Here is a 20660-nt window from a genome sequence, read left to right as displayed (position 1 = left end):
AAACACCTGGCCCTTTGTAAGAATTGCCCACTAATTTCCCTTCCAAGTTCTATATTTTTGTTATGTTACCTATTTGCCAAAAATAATTGCAAGTATACAATTTACACTTCAGGTTTCATAACTAACCTGTTTCACCATTACTGCATACTCAGTACTGCATACAGTATACTGAGTACACAGTACTGAGTATGCAGCAATGGCAAAACAAAATAGTCACGAAACCTGAAATGTAAATTGTTGTAAATAAACGTACCTCAACAAAAGCGATTTTATTGCACCTTGCATACAGTGCTCCAAAAATCCTTTAATGTATTTATTCCCAATACCCCCTTCATTACTTTTTTGTTATTGTTTATGGTGTACAATTATTTTTTCCTTTTCTGAGTTTTCTTTATACTATTTTTGTTTTTCAAAATAAATTTATATAATAAATAATTATATATATATATAAAGGCACATGCCAAATGGACATCCATCGCAATGATTCTAATCATTTCTCCTGCAGTGAGGGTAAGAAAAATTAATCTGAGCATATTATTTGAATTATTTGAGAGCCACAGTTCTTGGCTTGATGGGACCCCGAGTTACAGAGTGCTTTAATAGTCCATCAAAATGCAAAGGAACCACCCCCGCCATCTACGTTACACGCGACATTAATTACCAATCCAATTCGCTATTGTTTATGAACAGAAATTAAGAGTTCAAACTGCGGCTTCAGGCAACCGAATGGAACTACTGCAGGGAATTGTTACTTACCAATCCTGCTGCGTACATGGGGACTATAACAGGTTGCTTCTTGTTGCCTGTGAAGAGCTGATAAGATATTTCATTATGATTACGCGGCAATGCATTAACCAAGATGCTAAATATTTTCCTGTTTTGCAGAGACAATCCTGCTCTAAACCTAGAGGCCCTGTTCCACCCTGGGTTCTCCCAACACCTGGAGTTAGGGATTGAAAAGAAAAGGGTAAAAAAGGGTAAAATTCCTCCATCCCTCCCTCTAGACATCCCTGGCAGATGTTCAATAAAAGGCAGGCGTCTTAGCTTAGAAAGCTACAGATGCTTTAAGGTAAAGGCAGTCCCCTGTGCAAGCACCAGTCGTTTGAGACTCTGGGGTGACGTTGCATCACGTTTTCACGGCAGACTTTTTTACGAGGTGGCTTGCCGTTGCCTTCCCCAGTCCTCTACGCTTTCCCCCCAGCAAGCTGGGGACTCATTTTACCGACGTCGGAAGGCTGAGCCAACCTTGAGCCGGCTACCTGAACCCAGCTTCCACCGGGATCGAACTCAGGTTGTGAGCAGAGCTTGGACTGCAGTACTGCAGCTTTACCACTCTGCGCCATGGGCCTTCAAGCCCTCTTTTGGGTGTGCAAGTCGGCACATAGCAACGGCTGCTTCAAACAGACCTCATGTAAGAGTACTGTCTGCCTCAATGGAATCAGGGGAACAACAACAACAAAAAGGCCCCCTCCTTGCTCCCAGGAGTCTTATCATTTCTCTTTCTCCTCCCGCTGACCAGGTCAGGCCAGGTCAAAGAAGCTCTTCCTGAAGTCTCCAGGAGTTTCTTCCTGAAGTCTTTCTAGTACAATTCTCCTAATCTCTGCTCCCTTCTAGAGATCACCTGTCTAGCTGGGGGGAGGGGGTGGTGGTGGACAAGTCCCACTGTCCCTAGCTAAACCTATTAGCATTTCTAGAAAGGCAGCTTAGGTGAGGCTGGAAAGTAACTGAACTGACATCCCCTCTTCCTGCCTGGTTCTCTGCCCTGAGAGAGAGAAAAAAAACCTTTTAAAAACTCATAGCGAAGGTCTTGTTTAATTCAAATCTCCCAGGGTTGGATTCCCCCATGGGTCATTTGCTAGTATGGCTACCAAACTCCCGCTCGGGGTGGGTTTTCCCTCAGTTTGGGGGCCCCCAACCCGCCTGCACAGAGCTGGCCAGCGGGGTTATCCCCACCCCCAAAAAGCTATGTTGGCTGTGCGACATGCCCGACACGATGATGTCACCTGGAAGTGACATCATCGCGCCGAGCACGTTGGACTGGGGATGCTCTAGGTACCATAGAGTTTTATTTATTTATTTATTTTATTTATTTATTCGAGATTTATATCCCGCCCTTCCCACGAATGGCTCAGGGCGGCTTCCAACAATTAATCAAACATAAAATTTAAACAATTTTAAGTATAAAAACAATTAAATATTTAAACAGTTAAAACCTTAAAAAACCAGTAACATTTCAATTTCCTATAGACAGATGGCTGGCCAGCTTCATCAAGTTGTCATCCTAGCTAGGTGTAGGCTAGCCGGAAGAGGGTCGTCTTACAGGCCCTGCGGAACTGAGCCAAGTCCCGCAGGGCCCTCACCTCTTCCGGCAGCTGATTCCACCATACGGGGACCATATACAAATAGCACCATAGAGTTTTTACCCAAATCCTAGAGTGTCCCCAGCATGATGCCGTCACTTCCAGGTGACGTCATCATGATGTGCACAAGAAGACACACCTCCCCTGGCCCGCTGAGAACCAGGTAGGAGCTGGCAACTTTATTTTCTAGGGGCGGACTCCTTGGGAGCAAGGAACCTTGCCCCATGCTAGAGGTTCTCCGAGTCTCTGGCTTCAAAAGAAACAGATCCAGGGGGACCAAGTCATGAAGTTTAATAACAAAACTTTCAGGAATAAAGCAACAAGCCATTTTGACGTGTTTCTGCCAGAAGCTCAAACGAATATTCCCACGTCAATAGGTTCGCCTGCACTGAGCGCGGCTCAGGCAGCCACCTATACGGAAGAAACTGCTTACGGAGCACTCACTATGTTTCTCGTGTCGATTCCCAAGGAGCAGAGTAGCTTCTTGTTGCTGTGGGAACCGCCCCACTGGTATCGCAGTCCGTACGCATCGTGGATGCCCTGAAGCTCCGCCCACACGTCCAGCAGTTCCCTACACGGCCAACCAGAAGTTGTGTGAAACAGAAAGAGAGGGATGCAAGGACTCTGCATTTGTCTTCTGGGCCTTTAAATGACTGACATGCTTGGAAATGCCAATTAGACCGATGCCCAGACGCAAAATCTTTACAGGCGCGGTGTTAATTGTGGGGCACTCGCAACCATTAGCGTTCCCCCTCGTAAAAGGACAAAACGATAGCGGTAAGCTGATGGTACGGCAGCCGCTTGGAATGCAAAATATTAATAAGGGATCAGAAAGCAAGCGTAAGTAATAGAGCCTCGCCCTAATTAAACTACCTCGTTTGCGCATCGCTTTAAGCGCGCAAGAAGCCATCGCGCAGATTAATATGGAGCACCATACGCACCCCGTCAAGGCAAACCACAGTGAAGTGCGAGCTTGTGCTTTGCTGAATTCATATTTGCGCACACAGGGGGGCGGATCGCCATACAATCTCTAGATATTATGCGTATACACGTCTCTACATCCGTCACACAAAATGGGTTTATACCTTTCCGCCAGGGCTTCCTCCGGCCTTCCAGGTGCACCGCCGGCTTCTAGTAAGAGACTGAGAGGAGTGATCTCTTCTTCTACTTTGCAAACAGGTACGCCAGGGAAACAGGCCTCGAATATTCGTTCCAGGCGACTCAACAGCGTTGTCTACATCGGGACAGTCAAAACCAAAAAAAAAAAGTTGACGGAGGACAACATAACATGGTGAGTTTGGGATGTTATTTACTGATGGGATTTCTATCCCACCCTCCCCTGCAAGCGGGGCGAGGGTGGGTTATGGTAAGCCGACGAAACAAATAAAAACTATTTCCACATAGGTACAATTGAAACTCGAAAAACCAAACTCATGAACAGACGGTGATGAGTTAAGCATTCAAAAGAGGCAACAAAGTTCAGGGGGCAGGGGTGGGATTCCAGCAAGAGCTCCTTTGCATATTAAGCCACGCACCCGTGATGTAGCCAATCCTCCCAGAGCTTACAAAAGAGCCTTGTAAGCTCTTGGAGGAGTGGCTACATCAGAGGTGTGTGGCCTAATATGCAAAGGAGCTCCTGCTAGAATTCCACTCCTGCCTGGGGGTATGCTGTAAATGTGCACAAGAGGCCCACATATCAAACAGGTGGGCCCAAACCACCATTTATGGCACAAGTTGGTTCAGTGGACAACATGGGCAGGTTAGAAGCTGGGTAGGTCAATGTAATCAGACATTGGCCACCTCAACCAAGGGTCTGATGGAACAGCTCTGTTTTACAGGCACTGCGGAACTGTAACAGGTCCCGCAGGGGCCTGATCTCACTTGGAAGTGTGTTCCGCCAGACCGGGGCCAAAGCTGAAAAGGCTCTGGCTCTGGTCAAGGCTAAGCAGATGTCTTTTGGGCTGGGGACTACCAAAAAGATGTTGTTCTGATGAACGTAAAGCTCTCAGGGGGACATTCCGGGAGAGGCAGTCCTGCAGATATGTTGGTCCTTGACCGCATACGGTCTTAAAGGTTAGTATCGTAACCCTGAACTTGATCCAGTACTCTAGTTTTGCACAACGATTTGATTAATGGTGAAAGAGCGGAAGGTTATTTTAAAAATATCCAACTATATGGACAGAACAGCTAAATACTCTCCAACCTTTTTGAGCGTACAGGCGCATCTGGAGTTCTGACAAGGCACGGTGGGTGGAACAACAGAATGGCTGCCACAAAAATTCGGGGCCAGCCACAAAAGGATTGCCACAGCTTAACACAGTGCAGATCTTTGCGTTGTGGCAGCGGCTGCTGCCAAAGCAACGTTTTCGAAAACCTGTCAATCAAACCTCCAACAGTCAACCGGAAGCCTTGCTCGGCAAAAGCCGTACCTGCCCCTGCCTACTTCTGAAAAACACATGGTGGGCACCAGAAAAGGTTTCAAGTTTTAACAAAAACGGATGCACTGTTCTACAAAACCACACATTGGCCTCTGGATACTCTCGACAGTGCCCTTCCATTTCTCAACACCTCTCCGCAGCTTCCCAGGCACTGCATAAATTTGCTTCACCAAGAATTCAAGCACACACAAACAGGATCAGCAAGAGCTCACAGGAGCGCAGCTCCTGAACCTTTCTGAGGGTTTCCCCTCTTCCTCCCCACCTACCTTGTCCATTGAATAGGAGGTGCAGCTTCATAACAATCCCTGGATTAGGAGAGCGGGCAGCCAGCCAGCCACCAGGAGCTTTGCCACGCCCCCAGCAGCCCTCATTAACCCCTGGAGAAGCCCGCACCACCCTTTCTCCACTTCTTATATCAGGGGTGGCCAACGGTAGCTCTCCAGATGTTTTTTGCCTACAACTCCCATCAGCCCCAGCCAGCATGGCCAATGGCTGGGGCTGAAGGGAGTTGTAGGCAAAAAAAGCATCTGGAGAGCTACCGTTGGCCACCCCTGCACTACGCCAAACTGGCTCTCAACAGGAAAAAGGTGTATGTATTTTTAATAGGTTCTCCTCTTTTTGCACAGCAGCACTGGGCACCACTCCCAAGAACTTTTATGCATTCCCCCTGCCTTACTCTGACTGAGGGAGTTTTCGAAAGCTTTCCAAACAGATTCCCATCGGCAAGGACAGAGTGGACATATAGCACGAAAAGGCATAATAAAGCATTCATGCCGCATTAACGTACCTTGGGTGATACAAGCTGGAGCTGTAAAGAGGCATACAGTAACTTGAATTCTGAACATTTCTGACAGCAGAGCCAGTGTGACACGGTGGCTGGTGTATTGGCCTAAGATCTCGGAGCGCTCAGAGGTTTGAGTGCTTGGGGCAGACACTGAGTCCCGGGTTGGGAACCCCCACCCTGCCAGAGAAGCCCACCGGGTGACTTTGGACCAGTACCGCACTCTCAGCCTAACCAACCTCATGGGGTTGTGGTGAGGGTAAAACAGAGGGAGGGGGGAGAAGGCTGCCGAAGCCAGGGTGGGGCGAGAAGCAGTGGTATAAATGACAATAAATAACCTTGTGTGCACCAGAGATGTGGGGCGGGAAGTCTTCCAAAACGGAAAGATCGCCCCTTTCTAAACATTCGTTGTTTTTATAAAACAGCGACTGAATGGAGGGCCGCTGCTGACACAAGTGTTATGTGAAACTGGCCGTTTCAAGATTGTAATCGACGGGCTGGATCCAGAAATGTGTGAATGGAAATGCAAACACCGTGCGGAAGAACACTCGGGCAAGAAACTGTGCTAAATGGACTGCGAAATACATCAAGCCTGCAAGGTTTTTATAAGCGGAAATGGGATACAACACACTGAACACAGCACAAGGAGAAGATATTGGGTTTATATCCCGTCCTCCACTCCGAATCCCAGAGCGGCTCACAATCTCCTTTATCTTCCTCCCCCACAACAGACACCCTATGAGGTGGCTGAGGCTGAGAGGGCTCCCACAGCAGCTGCCCTTTCAAGGATATGGCTGACCCACGGCCATTCCAGCCGCTGCAAGTGGAGGAGTGGGGAATCAAACCCGGTTCTCCCAGATAAGAGAGCTCTGGCTGACCCAACGCCGTTCCAGCAGCTGCAAGTGGAGGAGTGGGGAATCAAACCCGGTTCTCCCAGATAAGAGAGCTATGGCTGACCCAAGGCCATTCCAGCAGCTGCAAGTGGAGGAGTGGGGAATCAAACCCGGTTCTCCCAGGTAAGAGAGCTATGGCTGATCCAAGGCCATTCCAGCAGCTGCAAGTGGAGGAGTGGGGAATCAAACCCGGTTCTCCCAGATAAGAGAGCTATGGCTGACCCAAGGCCATTCCAGCAGCTGCAAGTGGAGGAGTGGGGAATCAAACCCGGTTCTCCCAGATAAGAGAGCTATGGCTGACCCAAGGCCATTCCAGCAGCTGCAAGTGGAGGAGTGGGGGAATCAAACCCGGTTCTCCCAGATAAGAGAGCTCTGGCTGACCCAACACCGTTCCAGCAGCTGCAAGTGGAGGAGTAGGGAATCAAACCCGGTTCTCCCAGATAAGAGAGCTCTGGCTGACCCAAGGCCATTCCAGCAGCTGCAAGTGGAGGAGTGGGGAATCAAACCCGGTTCTCCCAGATAAGAGAGCTCTGGCTGACCCAAGGCCATTTCAGCAGCTGCAAGTGTGCAGACTCTTATCTGGGAGAACCGGGCTTGATTCCCCACTCCTCCACTTGCAGCTGCTGGAACGGCCTTGGGTCAGCCATAGCTCTGGCAGAGGTTGTCCTTGAAAGGGCAGCTGCTGTGAGACCCCTCTCAACCCCACCCACCCACCTGTTGTGGGGGAAGAAGATATAGGAGATTGTAAACCACTCTGCGTCTCTGATGCAGAGAGAAGGGAGGGGTATAAATCTGCAATCTTCTCCTAAAAGAGCTAGTTTTCATTTTTTTTTTTTTTTAAGTTGGGAGATTGCTACATAAAACTGCTGTGCAATATCTTGTTCCGTCTTTACACAGGAATTTTGGGAACCAAGTTTTTTTTTAAAAAGGAAATATAACGATAAACCAGTGCTCAACATCATATAAAGATATGAAATCCTGGAAAGGGGAGGGGGTTGGTATGGTTTCTTCTGCTGCCTTTCTCCCACACCCCCTCTTCCAACAGAAAAAAAAAATGGAAGTTTTGGTTAACAATGGGCTGGTTGCTTTCATACCGTTAATGCCTGCCTCCCCGCTGAGGCAAGAATGAAAAGGAAGATGGGGATAATAGGAAACGGCCCACTGAAAAACCACTTTCAGAATGAGTAAAAGGCTTTAAGACCTTACTCACCTCAAAAGCTTTGTAAGAAATATGCTGGATGAAGAAATCTACTGCATGATAGTGATAATTTGGAAGTACACAATGAACAGCGTGCAACATTTTCAAGGGCAGGTTTACCGGCTTGAACATGACTAATTTTGTCTGTAATTACTGACACGCTACTCAAAAAGGCCGATGTTTTCACCAGCATGTCTCCCCAGCCGAGCGTTTCCTCCGACAGAACAACTTTTTCTCTCAGCCAAAGAATAGGCAAGAATTTCTACCAATTTCCGCCCCCTCCCACTCTAGACCCCAACACTGCCCCAAGAGTTGTTCCTAAGGGGGATAAAACTAGGGAGCAGTTAGATGGCTGTAATAAAAGGGGGAAGTTCTGCTGCACAAAGCCTGCAGACGGCTGGCTACAAGTCAACATTGTTCAATTTCCCTCTTCATCATCATAAAAAAAAAAATAAGAGAAGCCATGTCGGATCAGGCCAATTGCCCATCCAGTCCAACATTCTGTGTCACACAGTGGCCAAAACCAGGGAGCCATCAAGAGGTCCACCAGTGGGGGCCAGAACTTCAGAAGCTCTCCCACTGTGACCTCCCAAGCACCAAGAATTCAGAGCATTACTGCCCCAAGAACATAAGAAAAGCCATCTTGGATCAGGTCAGTGGCCCCTCCAGTCCAACACTCTGTGTTATACAGTGGCCAAAACCCAGGTGCCATCAGTAGGCCCACTAGCGGGGCCAGAACTCCAGAAGCCCGCCCACTGTGGCCCCCCCAAGCACCAGAAATATAGAGCCTCACTGCTCCAGACATAAGAACATCAGAGAAGCCATCTTGGATCAGGCCAGTGGCCCTCCAGGCCAACAATCTATGCCACACAGTGGCTAAAACCCAGGTGCCATCAGGTCCACCAGCAGGGGCTAGAAGTCCAGAAGCCCTCTCACTGTTGTCCCCAAGAACCAAGAATACAAAGCATCCCTGCCCCAAACGTAATGTTCCATCTAAACCTTGTGGCTAATACCTACTGAAGGACCTCTGCTCAAAATGTTTATCCAATCCCCTCTTGAAACTGCCTATGTGGCAGTGAATTCCATGAGTTAATTACTCGTTGGCTGAAGAAGTACTTCCTTTTATCTACTGAAAACCTACTGATTAATTGCTTTAAATGCCCACTAGTTCTACTGTGAGAAAGGGAGAAAAGCACTTTCTCTGTCTCTAACCATGTATAATTTCCTAAACCTCTATCATATCACCCCTCAATCGTCATTTCTCCAAGAACTCTGACCTCTTGAGCCTTTCTTCAGAGGAAAGGTGTTTTATCCCCCTCGTTTTGGTTGCCCTTTTCTGCACTTTTTTCCAATGCTATATCTTTTTTGAGGGGTGTACACAATATTCCAGCTGAGGAATGTGCATACCATAGATTACACCGGGGTATTCATAATAATTCCCCTTCATAATAATTCACAGCACAGCATTTGCCTTTTTTATTGCAATCCCACAACGAGTTGACCTTTCCAGTGAGTTATCTACTATGACTCCAAAATCTTTCTCCTGGTCAGTTACTGCCACTTCGGACCCCATCAAGGTATATTTATAGTCTGGTAGTCCTCGATGCCGTGAAGGTAACAGAGACAGTTTCTAAATTCAAATAATGCGCCTCTGGTTTACTGAAAATTTATTGTTTCTAAGAGAAAGTACCAACAATTTTTTTAAAAGCGGATGAAACCCAGAAATATTTTACTTCCGTCATTCTGACTGTTTAACATACTGCAGAAGTTCCAAAGTAGCAATTATTGTTTTTCAGGTGATTACCCCATGAGACGGGGAGAGAATCCATGTATGTCTTACTGATTTGTATATCCGGGCAAGGATAAAAACCACAAATATCCATGTAATAATCCACATTTTCAGAAATTACTTATGAATGCACCTGAACATATGAACATATGAAGCTGCCTTATACTGAATCAGACCCTCGGTCCATCAAAGTCAGTATCGTCTACTCAGACTGGCAGCGGCTCTCCAGGGTCTCAAGCTGAGGTTTTTCATACCTGTTACTTGGACCCTTTTTAGTTGGACATGCCGGGGATTGAACCTGGGACCTTCTGCTTCCCAAGCAGATGCTCTACCACTGAGCCACCGTCCCTCCCCTGAGCCACCTGACTGACTGTGTGGTCAAATCGCACCAAAAAGCTAACTTTCATACTTGTGGCTTCTAAGACGGTAGAAGGGATATTGCAGATATCCCAATGAAACCGATGAGCGGCTATCCAACAACATAAACACAATTCTTTTTGAGTGTGTTAACCCAAGAGCATGTCTACGCAAACCAAATCCTACCGAATCTCCCTAGAGTGCTTAAGATCACAACTTCCATGTGCTGACATCTTCACTATCTTTTGGGTTTCCCTTAAATTTGAACAACGTAAAGGGAGTGCGTGCTTTGTCTTTGCCGGGTTTTTCACGAGGGCAAACACTCGCTAAGTGCATTTTGTAGCGTTTGAGAAGTCTGGGCTATCGCCAAGCTAGAGCTTACGGTTCATCTGCCGACACTCCGGATAGGAAGTTTCGCAAAGAACCAGACTGGAGAGCAGGAGTGAGTGAGGGAAGGGCACACAAGCAAGTAGGCAGCAGAGGAGAGGCGTGAAGGAGAGCCAGTGGCCGTGGGCCAGGCCAGACCCCCCCCTTCCCTTGGTGGCCCTGGGAAAAGAGTATGAATGGTAAAGAAGAAACTGAGCGGGGGGCGGACCTTTCCTCTCAGTTCTAGGCATGCCCAGTAGCTGCCTGCTCCCCAGAACCGGGAGAAAAGCCCACCAAAAAACCCGCTGACGCTGCTATGGGAATTTCCGAGGCTGGATTCGAGTAGGGCTCTGAACCCAAGTGTGGGATTGCACTGAGAGCGCGAAGAAGATTGGGCGGATTTCTGCACCTTCCTGCCTCCACCTGGCACAGTTTCCCACGTTTCCTACCTGGCCTACTCCCATGCACGAAGCCCTGCCAATAAAGGTTCTTTGCCCTCCTATCGTATTATCTGTTATATGGTTTTCCTTTGATTTTCGGGAGGTGGGCATTTATCTCTACAATAGATCGTTTAGCTACAGTAAGGGCGTGTGATACTTAATAATTTGAAATATTTCGAACTGTTCCAATGTTTTCATTTTTTTTTTTTTTTACGTTGTGCCACCTTGTGGAGCCTGGTTAGGTGGAAAGGAGGCATTTAAATGTTTTAAATAAAATATAACGGTAAAATAAATAAGGAATATGATTTAGTTCTAGGGTCGAGTCACAAGCCTGGCTGAAATTCAGACCTCCACGGTCACCCTCAAGGACTTCTCTTCAGTTTTTCCAAAAGGAGAAAACTGAAAAGTTTGACAAGCCGTTAAAATTTTTTTAAAAAATCATAAAAAATATTATTTTTTTTTTTGCAATTAATGAAATGCTCAGTAAGGTCTTTATTTGCTCCCAAGGTATTTTTTTTTAAAAGCCTCTAAACTTTTTTTTTCCCATCAGAGGAATCGGGCAGTTTGGGGTATTGATAAAAAAACCTCCCATGAAAGATCCGTTTTGGAATAAGTGAAATGTGCTAAAAAAGAAGGGGGGACAGGAATTTGCAACTCCTTGCTTTACTACTGGGTATATTTGCAACTTCACCTGGAGACGGCTGCAGCGTCTGCTTTCAAATTCCATAAAATGCGCCAAGAAATATAATTTTCTATGCTAAACCAAGTTACAGTTATGATGTGATTTACGTTATTAAAGCACCAAATGGTTTTAGCTGTGATAGGAAAATACTGCATACTTTTAACTCCCCCCCCAATTCCATGTTTTGGGGGGCGGGGAGAATAATGGAAGACGCAACTCATCCATCCCGGCTCCGACATTTCTGGAAGGATTTGCGTGTCTAGATGAAATCCCCTTCTGACACTTAGAGGCAGGCTGGGTGGAAATGAACCTTCGTGCACTTCTAGGCAGACACTTACTCAGGTCGCTCTCAATCCTTTGCACAGCAGCTCAGGATGTCAGCCTCCAGGCGGGGCATTGAGATCCCCCCAGCATTACAGTTCCAGATTGCAAAGATCTCTCCCTTTCTCACAATGCGAGAACTCGTGGGCATTCAATGAAATCGCTGAGCAGTCGGGTTAGAACTGATAAAAGGAAGTGCTTCGTAACCTAAAGGGCGGTTAACACATGGAATTCACTGCCACAGGAGGTGGTGGCAGCTACAAGCATAGACAGTTTCAAGAGGGGATTGGATAAACATCTGGAGCAGAGATCTATCAGTGGCCATTAGCCACAGCTTATCATTGGGACTCTGTCTGGGGCAGCGATGCTCTGTATTCTGGATGCTTCGGGCGGGGGGGGCACAGTGGGAGGCCTTCTAGTGTCCTGGCCCCACTGATGGACCTCCTGACGGCACCTGGTCCTTTTGGCCACTGTGTGACACAGAGTGTTGGACTGGAAGGGCCATGGGCCTGATCCAACATGGCTTCTCTTATGTTCTTATGTGACACAGAGTGTTGGACTGGATGGGCCATGGACCTGATCCAATATGGCTTTTCTGTTCTTAAGTGACACAGAGTGTGGACTGAATGGGTCATGGGCCTGATCCAACATGGCTTCTCTTATGTTCTTATGCAACACAGAGTGTTGGACTGGATGGGCCATTGGCCTGATCCAACATGGCTTCTCTTATGTTCTTATGTGACACAGAGTGTTGGACTGGATGGGCCACTGGCCTGATCCAACATGGCTTCTCTTATGTTCTTAAGTGACACAGAGTATTGGACTGAATGGGTCATTGGACTGATCCAACATGGCTTCTCTTGTGTTCTTATCAGTTCCCCTGGAGAAAATGGATGCTTTGGAGGATGAGCTCCAGGGCATTGTACCCCACAGAGGTTCCAGCCCTTCCCAAGGGTTCCCCAAGCTGGAACTGACAACTCTATTCCCTCCCCCCACACACACACCGGGGGACCTGGAAACCCTAACAGCAGCTAAAGTACCCACTGGGCTGTCCATAGGCAGAAATCCAGATGCAGCAGGTTTCATGAGTGCCTGAATTGCCCTCAGTCTTTCCTCTCTGAAATGAGTCAGGGGAAAAGAAATTAAATGCAAGCCAGACTGATGACAAGCATTAAGCGGAAACTCCAACGTAATGCGTGGTTGTGCAAAGAATATTAAGCGCCTTGCCTCTGATGTCTCAAGTTGACATTAATCAAGTTTCCTCTTCCAGTTCAATTAAATCCTTCATTTATTTCATTTATACCTGCCATTCTCCCTAAGGAGGACTCAAAGTAGCTTACAACATTCTCCCTTCCTCTAGTTTATCTCTGCTGCAAGCCTTTCACGTAGGCTAGGTCGATAGCATGCGACCGGCCCAAGGCCACCCAGCAACCTGCCACAGCAAAGTGGAGATTCGAATCTGGATCTCCTGGGTCCTAGTCCGACATTCTAACCCAGGGATCCCCAGCGCGGAGATCATGTGTGTCCATCAAAACCTATCCTGTAGCCTGCAAAGTCCTTTTAGAAAGTGAGTGGAGTCCTTTTAGAAAGTGGGTGGAGCCATGTGGGGCTTTTGGCCCGGCAAAACTTCCGATTGGCCACTGGAGATCTGCCTGTGCAGATTTTTTTTAAACTGTTGCTTTGGCAGCAGCTGCCATCGCCGCATGAGGATTTGCAAGGTATGACTGAAGGTGAGCCACGGCAGCCATTTTGAGGCTGGCTCCGCCTCCTGTGGCAACCATTTTGTGGCTGCGCCCACCATGCTATGTCAGAATTCCAAATGTGCCTACAGACTCAGAAAGGTTGGGAGACCTCCGTTCCAACCCTCCACCACACAGGTTCTTGTTGTGTGTCACCTTTTCCATTCAAGGCATCGAACGCTACAACCCCCGTCATGATCAAAACTTTTACTTTAAGGAAAGTCACAGAATACATTAGGAATAAGGGCAGCCTTTGCCAATTAAACTGAATTCTTTCAGATGACATGTGCTGACAGAAGAAGACGACTGTAGATTTATACCCCGCCCTTCTCTCTGAATCAAGAGACTCAGAGCGGCTTACAACCTCCTTTACCTTCCTCCCCCACAACAGACACCCTGTGAGATGGGTGGGGCTGAGAGAGCTCTGACAGAAGCTGCCCTTTCAAGGACAGAATCTCAGGGCAGCCTACAATCTCCTATATCTTCTCCCTCCATAATAGACACCCTGTGAGGTGGGTGGGGCTGAGAGAGCTCTGACAGAAGCTGCCCTTTCAAGGACAGAATCTCAGAGCAGCCTACAATCTCCTATATCTTCTCCCCCCCCAATAATAGACACCCTGTGAGGTGGGTGGGGCTGAGAGAGTTCTCACAGCAGCTGCCCTTTCAAGGACAACGCCTGCCAGAGCTATGGCTGACGCAAGGCCATTCCAGCAGGTGCAAGTGGAGGAGTGGGGAATCAAACCCGGTTCTGCCAGATAAAAGTCTGCACACTTAACCACTACACCAAACAGACTGCTTTCTTTTTCAGTTTCAATTTAACCCTTCATTCCCAAACTATTAAGCGCTTCAATAGGACAGTTAGGTAAAGACAGGACCACAATCGTTTTTCAATGCTGTGCCGTCTTGAGAAGTTATACACCAGGGACCCCAAACGTGGCACCGACGGGTGCTATGCGGCTCTCCGACACTTTTTGTTGTGTCTGTCAACTGCTTTTAAAAAACACGTCGGGCTCTTAGCCACTGGAGATTTGATTGGCTAGGCAGATTTTTCAAAACCCCACTTTGGCGGCAGCCGCTACCACAGCACGAGGGTTTTCGTGGCATCGACTGGAGGTAAGCGGCAGCAACGGTTTTCTGGCCAGCCCCGTCTCCTGTGGCCGCCACGCTGCAGCTGCACCGCCAACACTGTGTCAGAATTCCAAGGGGGCCCACGGGCTCAAAAAAGGTCGGGGGCTCCTGTGGACCCTCCACCGCCCCCAAGAAAAAATGTGCACCTTTTTCAAAAAAAGGTATTATTAGAAAGTTTTATTGATGCTGTGGCTCTACCCAATAGATGTGGGAGTGAGTCCCATTCGTCTCCCTAGCCAACGAATCCAGCTTTTGTGTAACCTTGCACGCTGAGGCAGTCAGAACAAGGCAAGAGAATGTGGGTGAATTTCCCGCTAACCAAGCCAGCTGGGGGGAAAACTGCTTTAGAAGATGATGATGATGATTTTGGATTTATATCCTGCCCTATACTCTGAATCTCAGAGTGATCACAGTCTCCTCTACCCCCCCCCCCCACAACAAATTCCCTGTGAGGTAGATGGGGCTGAGAGTGCTTTGTCAGCAGCTGCCCTTTCAAGGACAGTTTCTATGAAAGCTCTGGCTGACCCAAGGCTATCTCAGCAGGTGCAAGTGGAGGAGCGGGAAAAACCCGGGTCTCCCAGATAGGAGTCTGCGTACTTAACCGCTACACCAAACTGGCTCTCGCATCAGAATCCTTTGAAACACTGACAGAACAGCTGCTGTAGTTACCTGAGCTGGCGGCAATTCATGCGGTTGTCTTCTGCCGCTTCCATGGAAAGGGGTTCCTGAAACACTGTCCGCCTTAGGCGATGCTGCATCTTCGGCACCAGCTGCTGCGTCTGTCCTATGTGCTGGCCACACGTCTTTCTTAGGAGACCCCGCTACTTGCTCATCTCCAAAAGCAGCCCACGAACAGCTCTCCTCCGGCTCCGACTCGAAGGCATTCCACTCCGTCCCTTGGTTGCAGCCGGCAGAACTGAAGTCGGAAAACTCGTCGGCGTCCAGGCCCCGTTTCGTTACCGAATCGAAGTCTCCAAACTCGTGATTGTTCCCGTTTTCCATTTCAGCCAAAGGCTGGATCGCCATATCGGAACCCGAATCGGCTCTCCGGAGTTCTTCCGATCCACAGTGGGAAAGCTCACCTGGTTCGGAACGCACTACCGTGGCTGAATGCAAATGGTCATCGTTTCTACCCGGGAAATCCCTGAATTCATTAGCGGGCCTACAGCTTTTTTTCTCAAAAGGGGGTTCAACGTTTTCTTGGCTCACAGAAACTGCAAATGCAGGAGAGCCGTTACTTACTGTGCCAAAGTCCCCAAAATCGTCTTCATTTAAGTCACTAAACGAGGCTGGTCCAAGTTCGCTTTCACCGTTTTTAACCATTTCGGAGACAGGCACGGGCTCCTCCGCAGGAAGACTGCCAAGATCTTGAACGCTATTTGCATTAAGGTTTAGCGGACTCGCAGTATCGCTGGTCCGAGAAATGTCACCTTCCTGGCTCCTTCCAGCGTCACATTCTCCTCCGCCTTCAATACCGTCTGCCGTGCCCCCTCGATTCACATTTGTTTGCGTGGAAGAGAAAACGTCGGTGTGTTCCAGAGCCTCACTTCCCTGCTTGGCTCTGGAGTCCTCATGGACCACTATGTTAGTTTTTGAAATGCAGACCGGTTTGCCTTCAGTGCAAGTCACCCCTTTGTGTTCACAGCTTCCACCCAAAGCTGCTTCCTTCATAGAGTCCCCCTCGCCAGTGCTATTTATAATATTGCTTTCGTGCACACTTAGTGTTTCTCTTTCGCTAGGGTTTCTGCATATTTTACCACCTGTTTCTTCTGCCTGGGCTGTTTGCTCAGGTGAGAACGTGGCAAAATCTGCAAAGTCCTCCACTGTGCTGGGCGCGGATGCTAAACTCAAATCAGGACTACGAGCGCGAACCGTTTTTAATGCCTTCGAGCCAGCGATACCGTCCAGATCTTCTGCTCCAGGAGGATTTGTGGCGTCCAGTGCTGCAAATCCATTGGTTAGCACTTCTGGACACTGCGGTCTCTCGCCGTTATAGCTGTCTATTTGCTGGTCCTGACCTGCAGCTCTCCTTTCAGTCCGAATAATGTCAGAGGGTGGGGCCTCCGATTTCTCAGTTCTGTTTACCTCCACTGAGGTTAAGTCATCAAGTGATGAGCCCAGCCTCCGACACTCACGTTTTTCTTTGCCAGCGCCGGCAGGAAGTCCTTTAATAGAATCAGGAAGTTCAGCGATGCCGTCTGCATCATTAACATATCTAACGGTAGTAAAGGCTATTATGCTGTCTACGCTGCTCGGATAATCAGCATTATATGGAGATTTATGGTCTTCCTTTGAATTGGAATAATCTGATGCAAAGTCAAAGCCTACGCTGGAACTCCCGGCACCGGAAAATCCACCAAAATCACCAAACTCGTCATCTTCTTCCTCGTCAGCTCCGTTATCCAGCGGTGGAGGGGAAGACGAGTACATTCGGATGATTTCTGGTTCCATTGTTCACCTATCTAAGCAGTATGCTTTGCATCTGTGAAAAGAGGGGGAAAAGAGAATATGTTCAGTACGTTAAGAATACACTTGAATGCGGGTTAAGAAAAAGTTAAAACAAATATTCTGCTGGGTTATTTCAGAAGGCGGCCATGACGGTCTGCAGCAGAACAGCTAGATTTGAGTCCAGCAGTAAGAGACCAACAAGCAATTGAGAGGTACGAGCTTTCGTCAGATACAAGTTGGAATGGAGATCCCTGAATCCTTATATCCAATCTGAAAGTGGGAGGGGCACTGCAAGGAAAGGGCTTGGGAGGCAAAGGTACAATGCACACTGTCATCAGCTTGATTGGAGCAGAGAAGGAATATGCATGGTGCTTCTGCATCCCGAGTTGCTTTTTTGCAACACTCCTCCCATCTCAGACTGTAGGACTCCGGGATCACCATTCCAACTTGTATTTGGCTCTCAAAAGCTTATACCAGGGGTGTGCAAACTGCAGCTTGGGAGCCACGTGTGGCTCTTTCACATGTATTGTGTGTGTCTCAATGCCCCCACTGCCCCGTCAGCCAGCTTGGCATTTCTCTCTTTAAGACACTTCCCAAAGGTGGCAGCTTGGAGAGTGCCACAAAATTAAAAGTGGCTTCCTTTCCACCTCTCCCTCCTCCTCCTCCCCATCTTTCTTCCTTCCTGTGTTGTGACTCTCAAACATCTTATGCTCATGTCTTTCAGCTCTCAAACATCTGACATTTATTGTATGTGGCTCTTAAGTTAAACCAGTTTGGCCACCCCTGGCTTATGTTATATCACTGGCTGCTGGTGGTTAATGGCTCTCCCATACTGAGAATCTAAGGCAGATCCCTTTTTTTTGAAAAGGAAAAAGAGGCCTACAGGTCACTTGCAACCGTAATGAGCTTTCCCGCTTACCACTTCACTGGGTACTGGTAGTCAAGGGCTCTCCCATTTGGAGAATCTAGAAGAAGAAACTGGATTTATATCCCGCCCTCCACTCGGAATCTCAGAGTGGCTCACAATCTCTTTTACCTTCCTCCCCCACAACAGACACCCTGTGAGGTAGTTGAGGCTGAGAGGGCTCTCACAACAGCTGCCCTTTCAAGGACAACCTCTGCCAGAGCTATTGCTGACCCAAGGCCATTCCAGCAGCTGCAAGTGGAGGAGCGGGGAATCAAACCCAGTTCTCCCACATAAGAATCCTCACACTTAACCATTACACCAAACTGGCTCCAGTGGGGCCAGTGTCTCCACGTGATATATCTTCTTCACTGCATGCATACGTCAATCAAGTAAAACATGTTCTGTTGGTTACTAGAGTAAGTTTCTTAGAATCTTACAGGGGAAGATTAGAGGGAGTAACATGGAAAGAAATGGTGGTCAAAGGCTAGAATGTAACCTCCATGTACAAAGGCTGTGTATGTTACAACGCCACCCATCTGGGGTTCACAGGGTGCGTTCACACTACACTAAATTACGAGCTTTACAACTGGATTTTCACCGTGTAAGAATAGCTAAAATCCAACTTAAGAACAGCAAAAATCCAATTGCAAAACGCATTATTTAGTGTAGTGTGAACACATTTATCGTGGGGGCAGCTGAGTCCTTTGAGCAACGGCTGTTGGCTTTTCAAAAAGACCCACAAACCTCTGGCTAGCTGCTGTAGAAAATGGAACACCAAATTAGATGGATGCCAAGGTTACAGTTTGCCCGGGGTGTCAAAAAATCTTGGGCCAACCTTGAATGAGTCAATGACAAGCATGGTGAAATTCCATTGATAATTGATTGTTATAGGGTTCTGCCTAACACTGGTCTGTGAAGGATCATGGAGGACCCAGCTTTGTTAGCTCTGTTATTCTTTCCCTCCCTCCTTCTTGCTTTATTGCCTGAAAAGTAGAAGTAGTGAGAAATGAAACTAACTTGAGAAGAAGTAATCCGCACCTTCCCATACATTCCTGGTAGGGAGTGCGACACATCTGGGGAAAGCAAGGACAGAGTCCTGATAACACTATGAGAATGTAGACATTTATGATAGTTTATGTGTGAGAGCTACCCTGCACCCCCATCCTTTGGAATCCTTTTGAAGTAAGCCTTAAAAGTATTGTATCAATGTATTTGCAGCATTACTCTCAAGAACCTGTTACACAGAAAGTATCGGTCAATCAATAAACGTAGTCTTTGTATCAACTTCGACTCGTCATTGAACCCGCATGCTTGACACACCGTACCAAGTAAATTTGGGATTGTGGGTCGCCATACCAAAATGGTTGGAAACCACTGATCTAGGGAACATAGTAGAGCAAAGACTGAACTGACAGTTGATGGGGTGTGAACTGGCAGAGACTGACCAAGAGAGAGATCTTGGGGTCGTGGTAGATAACTCACTGAAAATGTCAAGACAGTGTGTGTTTGCAATAAAAAAGGCCAACGCCATGCTGGGAATTATTAGGAAGGGAACTGAAAACAAATCAGCCAGTATCATAATGCCCCTGTATAAATCGATGGTGCGGTCTCATTTGGAGTACTGTGTGCAGTTCTGGGCGCCGCACCTCAAAAAGGATATTATAGCATTGGAGAAAGTCCAGAAAAGGGCAACTAGAATGATTAAAGGGCTGGAACACTTTCCCTATGAAAAAAGGTTGAAACGCTTGGGACTCTTTAGCTTGGAGAAACATTGACTGCGGGGTGACATGATAGAGGTTTACAAGATAATGCATGGGATGGAGAAAGTAGAGAAAGAAGTACTTTTCTCCCTTCCTCACAATACAAGAACTCGTGGGCATTCGATGAAATTGCTGAGCAGACAGGTTAAAACGGATAAAAGGAAGTACTTCTTCACCCAAAGGGTGATTAACATGTAGAATTCACTGCCACAGGAGGTGGTGGCAGCCACAAGCATAGCCACCTTCAAGAGGGGTTTAGATAAAAATATGGAGCAGAGGTCCATCAGTGGCTATTAGCCACAAAAAAAAATTGCCACTGTGTGACACAGAGTGTTGGACTGGGTGGGCCATTGGCCTGATCTAACATGGCTTCTCTTATGTTCTTAGTTGTAGCTTAAAGTATTTTTTTAACATCTTACTTTCCATGAAAGAAAATACCAAAAGGTATTACATACGGGGGGTTGGGGAGAAACACTAAAAGTCAAAGAATCTGTATAGGAACACTGTTCGGACACGAGGTGCCTTGTAAGAAAGACTGTACATTCCCTCTGAAAGCATTTTAAACGTCGGCTAGCGGGGCTCAGTCCTTCGAAACAAAAACGCACCAAATTCTCAGCAGCGCATCAGACAAAAAAAGAGCTGCTTAAAATTCAGACGCCTCACCCAGTCCGCCCTCCGAGTCGCATTTAAATGATCCAGACGGGAGAAACACAACATAGCATCCCCGCCGGAAAGGCTGTGAAAATCTGAAACCCTCTTGAGCCTGCCGCTAACCAAGGTTAATCTGGCCCTCTTGAGTAAGATATTTATAACTTGTGTTTAAATTCAGCTTTGAGGATGCTCAACAAATGGCTCACCCACTGCCAAAATACTAAATGAAAGGAAGCAGCCGAAGGAGACCGGAAGAGCAGCGAGGTGCCCGGGAAGTGGGGTGGGGAGCGAAACCAACTGGTGAAAGGGCTGGCAGTCATTTAATCCCAACGGGTCAGGTGAAGACCCCGCGCTACTTAGCTGGTAGGTTTCAATGGCCTCAACAGCCAAACTGAACTGGAC

The 20660-nt window shown here is 47.6% G+C and overlaps 1 protein-coding gene across 1 annotated transcript in view; it reads right to left on the bottom strand.

The window, feature by feature from the left end:
- AFTPH (aftiphilin) overlaps positions 1-20660 on the bottom strand; it is an 84434-nt gene that overhangs the window by 34606 nt on the left and 29168 nt on the right. Inside the window, exons 3-6 of the mRNA XM_060230680.1 lie at positions 15147-16974; positions 3446-3594; positions 2805-2931; positions 757-813 (exon numbers count right to left, since the gene is read on the bottom strand). Coding sequence (XP_060086663.1) covers positions 757-813; positions 2805-2931; positions 3446-3594; positions 15147-16943 — 2130 coding nt within the window. The 5' untranslated portion in view covers positions 16944-16974. The remainder of the gene's footprint in view (positions 1-756; positions 814-2804; positions 2932-3445; positions 3595-15146; positions 16975-20660) is intronic.

Source organism: Heteronotia binoei, chromosome 1 (genome assembly GCF_032191835.1).
Source record: "Heteronotia binoei isolate CCM8104 ecotype False Entrance Well chromosome 1, APGP_CSIRO_Hbin_v1, whole genome shotgun sequence".
Lineage (NCBI taxonomy): Eukaryota > Metazoa > Chordata > Lepidosauria > Squamata > Gekkonidae > Heteronotia > Heteronotia binoei.
This window is presented reverse-complemented; position numbering and strand designations above follow the sequence as displayed.